This window comes from Cryptococcus neoformans, chromosome 1, assembly GCF_000149245.1.
Source record: "Cryptococcus neoformans var. grubii H99 chromosome 1, complete sequence".
Lineage (NCBI taxonomy): Eukaryota > Fungi > Basidiomycota > Tremellomycetes > Tremellales > Cryptococcaceae > Cryptococcus > Cryptococcus neoformans.
In genome coordinates, this window is record NC_026745.1 from 2,160,468 (window position 1) to 2,171,383 (window position 10,916).

At 48.0% G+C, this 10,916-nt stretch overlaps 5 protein-coding genes; 2 read left to right on the forward strand and 3 right to left on the reverse strand.

The window, feature by feature from the left end:
* The first annotated feature begins 610 nt into the window (after positions 1 to 610).
* Positions 611 to 3,558, forward strand: CNAG_00815 (MFS transporter, SIT family, siderophore-iron:H symporter). XM_012191589.1 has 6 exons: positions 611 to 888; positions 937 to 1,137; positions 1,197 to 1,436; positions 1,498 to 1,966; positions 2,042 to 2,271; positions 2,355 to 3,558. The coding sequence occupies exons 1-6, from the start codon at positions 708 to 710 to the stop codon at positions 2,846 to 2,848; spliced, it is 1,815 nt and encodes a 604-aa protein (XP_012046979.1). The 5' UTR covers positions 611 to 707; the 3' UTR covers positions 2,849 to 3,558.
* CNAG_00816 (microtubule binding protein) lies at positions 2,981 to 4,483 on the reverse strand. XM_012191590.1 has 9 exons: positions 4,406 to 4,483; positions 4,326 to 4,351; positions 4,141 to 4,217; positions 3,986 to 4,041; positions 3,803 to 3,871; positions 3,713 to 3,747; positions 3,560 to 3,661; positions 3,489 to 3,499; positions 2,981 to 3,436 (listed from the first exon to the last, which is right to left on the reverse strand). The coding sequence occupies exons 3-9, from the start codon at positions 4,175 to 4,177 to the stop codon at positions 3,366 to 3,368; spliced, it is 381 nt and encodes a 126-aa protein (XP_012046980.1). The 5' UTR covers positions 4,178 to 4,217; positions 4,326 to 4,351; positions 4,406 to 4,483; the 3' UTR covers positions 2,981 to 3,365.
* Positions 4,484 to 4,712: 229 nt separating this feature from the next.
* CNAG_00817 (hypothetical protein) lies at positions 4,713 to 6,951 on the forward strand. The gene is made up of 3 exons (XM_012191591.1): positions 4,713 to 5,381; positions 5,431 to 5,927; positions 5,981 to 6,951. The coding sequence occupies exons 1-3, from the start codon at positions 4,796 to 4,798 to the stop codon at positions 6,848 to 6,850; spliced, it is 1,953 nt and encodes a 650-aa protein (XP_012046981.1). The 5' UTR covers positions 4,713 to 4,795; the 3' UTR covers positions 6,851 to 6,951.
* Positions 6,952 to 7,270: 319 nt separating this feature from the next.
* Positions 7,271 to 9,008, reverse strand: CNAG_00818 (hypothetical protein). XM_012191592.1 has 3 exons: positions 8,901 to 9,008; positions 8,739 to 8,856; positions 7,271 to 8,690 (listed from the first exon to the last, which is right to left on the reverse strand). The coding sequence occupies exons 1-3, from the start codon at positions 8,953 to 8,955 to the stop codon at positions 7,607 to 7,609; spliced, it is 1,257 nt and encodes a 418-aa protein (XP_012046982.1). The 5' UTR covers positions 8,956 to 9,008; the 3' UTR covers positions 7,271 to 7,606.
* A 1,424-nt stretch (positions 9,009 to 10,432) lies between these two features.
* CNAG_00819 (small subunit ribosomal protein S30) overlaps positions 10,433 to 10,916 on the reverse strand; it is a 961-nt gene continuing 477 nt past the window's right edge. The window contains exon 4 of the mRNA XM_012191593.1: positions 10,433 to 10,729. Coding sequence (XP_012046983.1) covers positions 10,699 to 10,729 — 31 coding nt within the window. The 3' untranslated portion in view covers positions 10,433 to 10,698.

Consider the following 10,916-nt stretch of genomic DNA (forward strand, 5'->3'; position numbering starts at 1 on the left):
GATGAGGACGGATCAAGATACGACGCATGACGCGGCACCGGTTGAAATCGCTGTATATATAATTTTCGTCTTATGGACGCACACTGTTCCTATTTGCCAACTCGCCAACTCCATTCGGCCGATTTAACTCATGTTCTTCTCTCCGCCAAGAAACACGAGCACTGCAAAGGATCCAAAACTCATCCAGGGTCCCGCTTCCAATTTTGCCAATTTTGGATTTTTTAAATTAATTATCCATTACACCCCTTACACAACGACAGCTTTCGGCCTTATCTGATAGGGAGGGGAGGTAGATCTCAAAGGATATTACGACGAGGAACGAGGCCTTCCCGCGCCACCCTTGCAATATTTTCGGCTGGTTCGCTCGAAACTTTAGTCCACCCCCTTCTTCCCCCTTCTTCCCCCTTCTTCCCCCTTCTTCCCCCTCATATCAAGTGTGGACCAAGAAAAAGGAATAAGGGACCTCATGTTCTGCTGCGTTCCCTGCCTTCCATATTTTGCGGCTCTGTTGAATGACAGATTCTGACGAAAGACGAACCATAAAAAATTATCGGCTTGTGGAGAGTGCAGGAATCATTAGAATTATATAAAAGCTCTCGATGGTGATGCTAAGGTGTTCATTCCCATTGTTACCCGCTGGTTTTCTCCACTTGCCAACATCTTGGCTTTTTTTGATCCTAGATAATTGGAACAAAAGAATACCGACTATGCCAGACCAGCTCTATCCGGAGCATGAGCTTGAAAGGGCCATTAGCAGCACCAAGAATGCTGATGACTCCACTGCTTTTGGTGAGAAGTCTCCGGGTGTAAGAAGGATTGAAATCATTGCAGCCTGCTTCACAACCTGGCATCGATGGGTTTTGTTCATCTCTGTGTTTTTGATGGCTTGTAAGTTAGCTATTCCAGTGAGAATGTCGAGTTGATCCTTTTTTGTAGATAGCTATGGCCTGGATGGCTCTGTCCGATTCACCTACCAATCGGAGGCACTCTCTGAGCTTGGCACTTCTGCTCAAGTCTCCACTGTCACTGTTGTCCGTTCTATTGTAGCTGCGGCTGCCCAACCCGGGTTTGCAAAGATCAGTGACTATTTTGGTCGTGTCAGTATCTTGGTCATCAGCGTAATCCTTTATGTGGTCGGTAAGTACCACAGTTACTCCAATAATATCTCGCTATCATTAGTTAACTCGGTATAACAGGAACTATTGTGACCGCAACCTCCACGAACCTCGCCGCCTTCTGTGGTGGTTCAGTCCTCTATCAATTCGGTTACACCGGTGTGCAGCTGCTCGTCGAAGTCTTGATCGCGGACGTTACTTCCCTTCGTTCCAGACTGATCTTCAGCTATATCCCTGCTACCCCTTTCCTCATCAACGCCTGGATCAGTGGTAATGTGGCTTCCGCTGTCTTGACACATTCGACCTGGGGTTGGGGTATCGGTTCGTCTTTCTTCGCTTTTAGCTGAGGCACTATGATGCTAATGTATTGGTGATGGGATAGGTATGTGGGCCATCATCTTCCCCGTCACGGTCATCCCTCTCCTCTTCTCTCTTATCCAAGCTGAATGGAGAGCCCATCGCAAGGGTCTCCTGCGAGAAATCCCCTCTCCCCTCCGCACTCTCGGTAACCGACACATGTGGGCCGATATCTTCTGGCAGATCGATCTCCTCGGTCTCCTTCTCCTCGCCGCCGTCCTTGCCCTCATCCTGCTCCCCTTCACCCTCGCTGGCGGTGTCGGAAGTATCTGGAGGACAGCGAGGGTCATCGCCCCTTTGGTGGTTGGATTCGTGGTGGCTTTGCCGTTGTTTGTAATTTGGGAATTGAAGTTCGCTAGGCACCCAATGTTGCCATTTAGGATCTTGAAGGATAGGCAGGTGCTGGCGTCACTGTTTATTGCCATGCTTTTGAACACTGCGTGGTACACGCAGGGCGATTATCTGTACTACACCTTGCTCGTTGCATTTGACCGGTAAGCCTCTTTCTCCCATCTGCCCCAAATTGATTCGCCCTTGATTAACGAGTGACTATTTTTCCGTCACTGCAGAGACATCATCTCTGCTACTCGAGTACAAAATATCTACTCCTTCACTTCCGTCGTCATCGGTGTCTGCTTGGGCCTTATTATCCGTAAAGTCCGCCGACTGAAATGGTTTATCGTCGCCGGTACTCTCCTCTTCGTCCTCGCTTTTGGTCTTCTCATTCGATACCGAGGAGGTTACTCTGTTTCCGACTTTGCCGGTCTTGTCGCAGCTGAAGTGGTCTTGGGTATTGCCGGTGAGTCTTTCAACCAGTATCCAGTATCCCCTCCTGAAGGATAATCAATTGCTCAAGCGCTAACCGGATGAAAACGTCACTAGGTGGTCTCTTCCCTTACCCAACCCAGGTTATGATTCAATCTGCCGTCCAACACGAGCGCACAGCCGTCGTGACATCCCTCTATCTTGCTTCATACTCTGTCGGTTCAGCCCTCGGTAACACCATCGCTGCCGCCATTTGGACCAACACCATGCCTAGCCATCTGTACAACGACCTCCTCCGTGCCGGTCTCTCCACGGTAGACGCATCCACCCTCCAAGCGCTTGCTTATGCTAGTCCTCTCCAGTTTATCGCAGAGTATGCGCCTGGTACGCCGGAGAGAGAGGCGGTAGGTAGTGCATATAGAGAGGTGCAGAGGTATCTGACGATCACGGGTATCTGTCTTTCGACCGTGATTGTGTTCGTGTCTCTTACGTTGAGGAACCCGAGACTTGGTGATGAGCAGAGCTTGCCAGATGCCGAGAAGCTCGAAAAGGTGGCCAGTGAGGTGTCGGGAACCACTGAAGAAACTACAAAGACGAAGCACGAGAACTAGAGAGGCGTTAGATTCGGTGTCCTTTTATTATTTTATATTATATTATAATGTTCGAAGTGAATCGTTTACTCGATAATGTACCATAGCTGCGGCTGTCTTTGGAGCGGGCCGACATTTTGTGGATTTTGGGTGCGCTGTTATATGAGGTCAATATTCTGTACCAAGCAAGGCAATAACTATCCACTCCTTCAGCTTCCTCTATCATATCAAAGATCTGAAGTGGACGGCGACCCAGGTGCTAGGGCTAGTTATATAATAGTTCAATCCATTCCAAATAATACAGATCATACACAGAAGCTCGCTACTAGCCGATCTTCAGCAGTTTCCTCCATTTGACCAGCCTCGGCTCCCATTGCTACCGCCTTCCAAAATCCACCTTCCTCCGCCCTTCGCCACCCGAGTTAAACATAGTTGCTTTGCTTAAAAAAACGTCCCACAACGTTTGCAAAAAAACAGGTTCTCAAAAAACAGATTCCAAGATGCCGAATGCAACAGTATTATCGTACTGCCTGGTGGTTTACTCGGAGATGGCGTATTGTTCAAGGTCGCCAAAGGTGTTCTCAGAAGCATAGAGGACGTAAAGGAAACCTAAAAGACAAATCAGTTGGGGTTCGCCAACAGACTGGTGATTCTGGCGTACCATCTTCGTCCCTGCAAGCAGATTTGTCAGCGATTATTTTTCGAAAATGCATCATTGCATTAAAAACTTACTTGTGCTCATCATAAATTGAACTCATAAGTGCCGCTGTTGGAGGAAGGATATCATCAACAAAGATGAAAATGGCCTTTTCAGGCGCGAGCTTGATCCGTTTCCTGCAAAGCAGAATCAGCATCACCGCAAGCTCCGTGATGATCCCCATTCACCTGATGACATAGACGAATTGCCCAACAGTAAGATCCTAATGAGTGGCATCGTCAATACTGCCACCTGTTACAGGCTTTGATGAGACTCACGGCTGGTACGAGATACTTCTTCTTATCAATCGTTGGGATATCACTCTTCTCAGCCTTCTCACAGATCACCTATATAACGCGTATGCCCATATTAGCCAATGCACAATTGAGCGTCCAGGTTGCCATTCAAGCTGCTAAACCAGTGGCAACTCGAGGATAGCTGATAAGGAACACTAGACTCACGGGAATCCTATCCTGATACTTTTGCCTGATCCTCTCCGCTTCGGCCTTTCGCTTGTCTACCCACAGCAAACCGACAGTTATCAGCACACAGACACTCTAGTACGCGGAACATTGCCCGCATGCGACGACGCGGCACAAGCAGAAAGCTGACTCACCGAAGGGGTGCTCATCCTTAAACTTGCTTCGGACCATGGTTGCTACTGAAATAGGTGGGATGTGATAGTTGCACGTTCTGTGGAGATGACGGATCGTTGGACGGGATGAAATATGGGATGTGAGATAGCGGGGCGGAACGAAGACGGGATGAGCCTCGGCTGTGCTGGGTAATAAAGAAACGTACCGATGTTGATGTGGTTGCTGTTGTTGCTGGTGGTGGTAGTCAGCAAGCCTTTGCTCTCCACCAAGTATCGTGGGACTCACATCAAGTAAAAAAAGAGTAGTTTGACAGCAGTAATATTAAAAGGAGTTGAAGGAGAATGATCAGCACAGACATCCAACCACATCGCGGGCGAGTTGTTATGATGCCATCCTCCGCCGGGTCACTCGGTGGCAAACATCAGCGAGCCTATCACCTGGGAATTCCGATCATTGTTATTGCCTTTTGAGGCACGCGGAGTGACCGCCTATGTCCGACGCCTAATCACTTCGGCGTATTCCGGCGACATGCTGACATCATCATTTCACGCCTTTCGCGGGTCTCTTTGTTTTTGTGATTTTCACCACTTCCGTCGCTTGCACGTCCAGCATCTACAACAACGAGCGCAGAAACTACACTTTAGCTACTCGGCCTGGTTGACTCCTCCAGCCCAAATGTCGACCAGGACGAAAGCAGCCAAACCTCGGAGTGCGAGGGGCCGAGTTGGCTCTTCTCCTGTAGCTATCCTCGATACTCAAGACTCTTCCTCGTCTCCTTCTTTTGGGAAGGGTATGCGCCGGTCTTCAAGGATTAGGTCTAAAAAGTCTATACTGGATTCACAATCCTCCTACGAGTCAATATCCTTGTCCGAGACATCTCTAGTACAATCGGCTGCTCAAATTCCTTCACAACCTGTGGCAGGTCCATCGCGACTACCTGTTCCTCACATCCCCTCAACAGTAATGGAAGAGTCAGAAGTTGAGACATTTCAAACGAATGTGTCCATTGGATCCCTTCCCGATCCATCACTCTATACTATCACCCTCGCTGTCCCACCATCAGTCTCAGATAAGCTGTCAGAGAGCGACAAACGGGATTGGTTCGTCAAGGGAGAAGAGATGATCGTGGACGCTAAGCGTGGGAAAGAGAAAGAAGGGATGTTGGATAGACGATGGGGCGCATTTGGAAAAGGGAAAGGCAAGCAAAGGGCTGACGACGGTGTGGTATGGTACGGTGCTGGGATGCGATTTCCTTGCCTTTGTAAGTTGCGCTTCTGTATCGAATACCAATTGACAAAACCGATTGCTAGGCTCCCTCCCATCCCTCAAGTCGTTCACGTTGGCAAATCCCCCTCCTTTGAATACCTCTCTCACCCCTCTGGAATCTCATCCCAAACCCAACCAAGTCCCACGAGTCGGTGCCAATTTACCTAATTGGTCGAAGAAGGAGAACTTTAGGGATATTGATCCAAGCTTGGAAGAGATGGATGATTTTGAGACGGACTGGAAGAATGTACGGCCAGCACCCCCTCTTCCTCCACTGTTTGTGGATATATCGAAGAACGACGTGACGGACGAATGGGAAAGGCTGCCAGTTCAACCTGCGGGATCACCCCAGCTGGAAGCAGGCGCTTCTCGACAGCCAACGACAACAAAACAAGTATCAAAATTACTATTACAGCCACAAGCTGTATCTCAAATATCAAATATCGACGCCTCGGAGATTTCGAAACGGTATAAAAGATGGTGGCGTAAAGAGGTTCATTCTGATCCATCGTACGGTCTCGTTTTCTCTATTCTGCCAACTGTATGTTCATGTGTTCTCTTTCATTATGATGTAAATCTTATGACTCCATTCAGCCACATTCCCAACCTCCACCTCGCAAAGCACCTCAACGACGCTCTTTGAGCGAGGGGCTAGTATACCTCTACAATCTACCACGAGCATACTATACCTTTCCCGATTCTCATCCATATCACCCCGATCTCTCCTACTATTGCTCCAAAAGACCTATGGCGAGAGTATATTGGGCGATACCGATTCATGGGCCAGTATTAATACCAGGCGTGAATCATCCTATTGATCTCGCCGTACAGGAAGGGAGTGAGAAGGTGGAAGATACATGGTTGAAAGGTTTGATGCCTTCTTCTGCTACCTTTGCTCCTTCTTCATCATCATCTTCTATCCCAGTTCAACCCATTCCTTCCTCCCCACCCATCTCTTTCTCCACTTCCATCTCACAATCACATCTACAGCCACAACCTTCAGCAGCGACAATCCACTGGACCCTTCCCAAACTCTCGTGGTTCCTGCAAAAATGGGTTCGCGAATCGTGGGCTGACGATCCCAGAGGTTGGTTCGGCTCTCTTTCATGGGCCCTTGCCGGTCCAAGCGTATCAAATTGGATATCCCTGCCAGAGATCCCACGTGAATTAGATGCGCACGTCTGTGTTCGCTCGTCGACCGCCAAAGCTAGAGAGACAAGCAAAAGTGAAAGGAAAGCAGTGAAACCCCAAATGGGCGACCATCTCCGCATATACTGTGATGCAGAGCGCGCGCTGGAGTTGCGTCTTTTCATCTCGAAAGCTTGGGTGCCTACACGAGACTTTTCAGGACAGGATAGAAAGCTATCAGAGGAAGAGGAGGCAGGGTTGGACAAGGAGAGGATAATGGGGAAAGCGAGGCTTTGTTTGGTCGGGGATAGGGGGGAAGCGTTGGTTGTTGCTTGATGAGGAGCTTGTGCCTTGTTATTTGCTGAGACATATTATGTGTACCATTCTATCCTGTAGTATACACTGCATTGTTGTATGCAAACTGATATTATTCAAGACGACATCGTAAAAATAAGTAGCCAGGTCTGCTCGCTGTGAGGCAACTTAATTATTCAATGAGTGAAGAGGAAAAAGATAGAGTCTGAACTTTGGGAGTTGATATATTACCGTTTTCAAGAAAATATGTTAGTTGTGAAGAGTTTCGGTTGGTGTGGCACCAGGATTGTGGACGAAATCACTGAAGAGTATGTAAATTGCGATTGTCGTAAGACATGATCAATGAAGGTCGTAATCAAGTCGATGGTAGTAACCAAGTCGATTTCGGATTACAAGATTTATAGTTAATAAGCGCTGGGTTATGAGAATATGTAATAGCCTTTTCAAACAAAAACCATAAACAACAAATTAATAATGGATAGTTGACTATCCAAGAGCCACGTCAGAAAGCCTACAAGGTCTCAGCAGCACGATAGCCGCCAGTCAGATCTATGATCACATAAAGTACATATCACAGACATATAACAATCGGGAGAATTCATCTATTAGATACACCAAACCCGCATATTTCCGGCCGTGACCTGATGCAATAAGAAAACACAATGCAATGCCCCACTTCGTTTTGCTGACCATTGTCCTTAACGTCCGATAAACGGTCTCATGATTCTTACAACGCACCCGATACCAGCGGGTGATTGTGATTGCCTGTCAAAGGGATCACATGTGATTGAAATACCCGTACGCCTGAGTAGGCTGAGCCATGCTCGTACCCATGCCCATACCCATATTCATGGGCGATGTGACCACCTGACCGTTGTACTGCATCGGATACTGCCCAAATTGTTGCGGTTGGGTAAACTGTGGGGATAGTTGTTGTTGGAAGGAAGGGGAAGTGGCAAACTGCTGAGTCTGCTGGAACGAGGGCGAAGCCATAGGCACAGTCGATTGATGATAAGTTGGTTGTGGCGACATGTGTTGCCCGAATGGAGGTTGCGAGGAAAAGGACATTTGTTGCGCGAATCCCGGAGATTGGAACGGCCTTGCCATTTGAGGAGAGGCAGAAAAGTTACCGCCGTTCATCATCATACCGTTTGAAGGAGAAGTTGAAAAGGTGCTACCCCAGCTTTGGGGCTGAGCGGTGAGGAATTGAGATTGGCCATGAGAGAAGGATGGAGACACACCAGTGGCAGGAGCGGACATGTTGACTTGAAGAGGAAGTGAGGAGTTGGAGCTATTTGACATGTCGATGAGGTTGGCCTCTGGCACCTTTTGTTGAGTGTTCGTGCTTGTGCTTTCGCTACTGTTCACTGCAGTATTCCACACAGGTCCTACGGAAGAGATACCCTGGCTCGAGGGTGATCTCACTGGTCGTCCCCTAGGCGGGTTCTTCCCAAACAATGGTTGAGCAGAGGCACTAGGAGGTAGTGGCGGGAGATCCCTTTCTCTCTTGATGTTCACAGCAATAACATCGTTCAGCTCCGGGTTGCGGTTATTCTCCTTGCCTAAATGCAGCCCTACCGAGCCCGCAGGCATCCGTCCGTCCCTCTCCCTCGCCCTGTTTAAGCTTGTAGGCTCGACTTGACCGTTCAGGCGGGCAGCAGCTCCACCGCGGAATGCACCTTGCTCGTACTTCCTTCGAATGTACTTTTCAATCTCGGAATCACGCTCATCGTGGCCATATGATGGTGGTGGGGGATGTAACGCCTCGTTGGGGTTGTAGATTGCATTGGAAGCCGTATTGCCCATGTTTCTGATAGCGACGATTTGGTCACGAGTCCAGGTATCGAGTGTCACGGATTTGCTGTGGGGCTGTGAGCGAGGTAAAGTTGAATAAGGTGTTCAGACTTACACGCGACTCTTGTGAGTCCCTAATTTGCGGTGTACGGAAGCACAACCAACGCAGAGAAAGATACCGAGATTGACACTTGCCCATCTCGGAGCGGGGGCGTGGCAATCGGCGCAGTTGTCTAATGCAAGTCAGTAAAGTCGAGACACGTGTGTAGCCGCATACCATTTCCCGGGAGCTTCAGCAGCTCTTCCAGCATGCGCTCATTTCGTTGCTCCATTTCGCTGAGGACGGATTGAGATGGAGTTGGCGAATGTGACGAGTGAAAGGAAAGGCGACAAGCGGAGGCAAGAAATGATATTTATCGTACGTTATTTGGTTGGCAGAGACGCGTGGGCCGAACGCGACGGAACCGACTGGGTCCAGATCTTAGAATTTTTCGCGCTGCTTGTTAACGTTATCATTATTTTTCTTCACACGTATATTAGTATGCCATGCAAAGCCCAACCATATTCGCCGACTTTCACACATCACCGACGTGAATTATTCGTGAATTATTTGCATCTACGTTCATCTATTCTTATCAACAAGCAGCACATTTTCATCGGCTGACTGATGGACACCGAAGACGTATGTGCGTTGGCATTCTGTCCTTCCGCTCCTCCAGATGTAATTGTTTCGGCGCACGGGCCTTTGTTGTCACACAAAAATGACGAATACTCTGACATGACTTTGCACCACTTGGGATCGGGAATTGAAAGGGCATCTCTTAAGGTTGCAAACTTGTAGTCCAGCTTGATGGAAGACGTGGCGAAGGCGAGTCCCACTTTACTGATCATGCTTAAGAGCATGAGGTGATTTAGCCATGAACTTCTCGAATACGTCTCAGCAAAATAAAGCCGCAAGATAAACCAATGCTCTTATGGATAAGATCCCAAAGGACGGCGTAACGATGGGTCAAACAGGACATCTCGCTGATTAATGTCTATGGATGGTGGCAGCTGATTAGATAGAACTTATCATCGTAACCAAACACTACGATGACCACTCGCCCGCGGACATCCTATATTGTCCATTCGGGCTTCAATGACCTTTCCAATCTTGTTGCTAGCACCTAAATTGCTATGCAAACCTGAAGATCGTTTAGGCTCTCATTCTTCATCTTCTTAGAGGGAAGAGGGTATTAAATGCGGACAGTGTGCTAGGTCTGGGTGGTAAGAATAGTGCTGGTGGCAGTGGGCTGTGGAAAGATGAGGTTGAAGAAATAAAGAAATATCGGGTGGCTCAAAGGTATTGATTGGGATAATACATGGACTCATTTTACGAAAATAAGGGAAAAAAAAGCTCGTGAAAGCTAACTATAGATGCAAGACTTGCATGCGCAGATACCACCCTACCATCCAGACTTGTTTGCTGATGGCAATACTCGCCACTTTGACGATGACATTCCGAACAAACCGCTTACAATACCCGCGACCGGGAATAGCAAAGGTCCATTGCTGAGGAATAAAACACACGATGCACACTTGTTGGAAATACGCAAGAAGTGAGTTAATCGCATAGAGGTCCTTGAGACATTTGCCGACTGAACTGGATAATTAGTTTGGCCTTCAAAGAGTGGATGTTTAGACCTCCGCATCTTAGTGAATCTCGTTAAGAGCATGATTAGATGACCGAAAGGTTGCCCCATATGGAAAACGCCACTGAAGACACCATTACAAGCCTGATGACAGTTGATGACGAACTAAAGGGGACTGCGAAGGCGAAGGCCATGTCGATGTATTGTTACGTGTCCAACTCCTGTACCATCTGAGGAAAATCGCAAATGCCTGTACGACCTAATGTACCCCCATTTGCAATGACTTGATGAATTTCATGGATGATTAGTGTACACGATGCACCGTTGTTTTCCCCATTTTTCGTGCAAAAACAAGTCCTGTTGCCTCAAAATAGAGTCAATACAATCTGCAAAGCACCATCACGAAGTATGAAATACATCCATCCCAATCTAGTCTCGATTTGCTTAACCGGACTTGCCGACGGGCTGTTGGTTCCTATAGTCATTGACGGTCAGCTCCATCATTCAGTCATTGGTCATAAAAGATACAGATAGAAGGGGAAAGATCAGATAGGAGCGAAAGACTATTTAGAAAATTGCGTCGTTCATGGGTAATCAGAGTGAACTATGCTTGATTTCGATATCATCCGGAGGATAGAGCGGGTCGAGATAGGTGATACAGG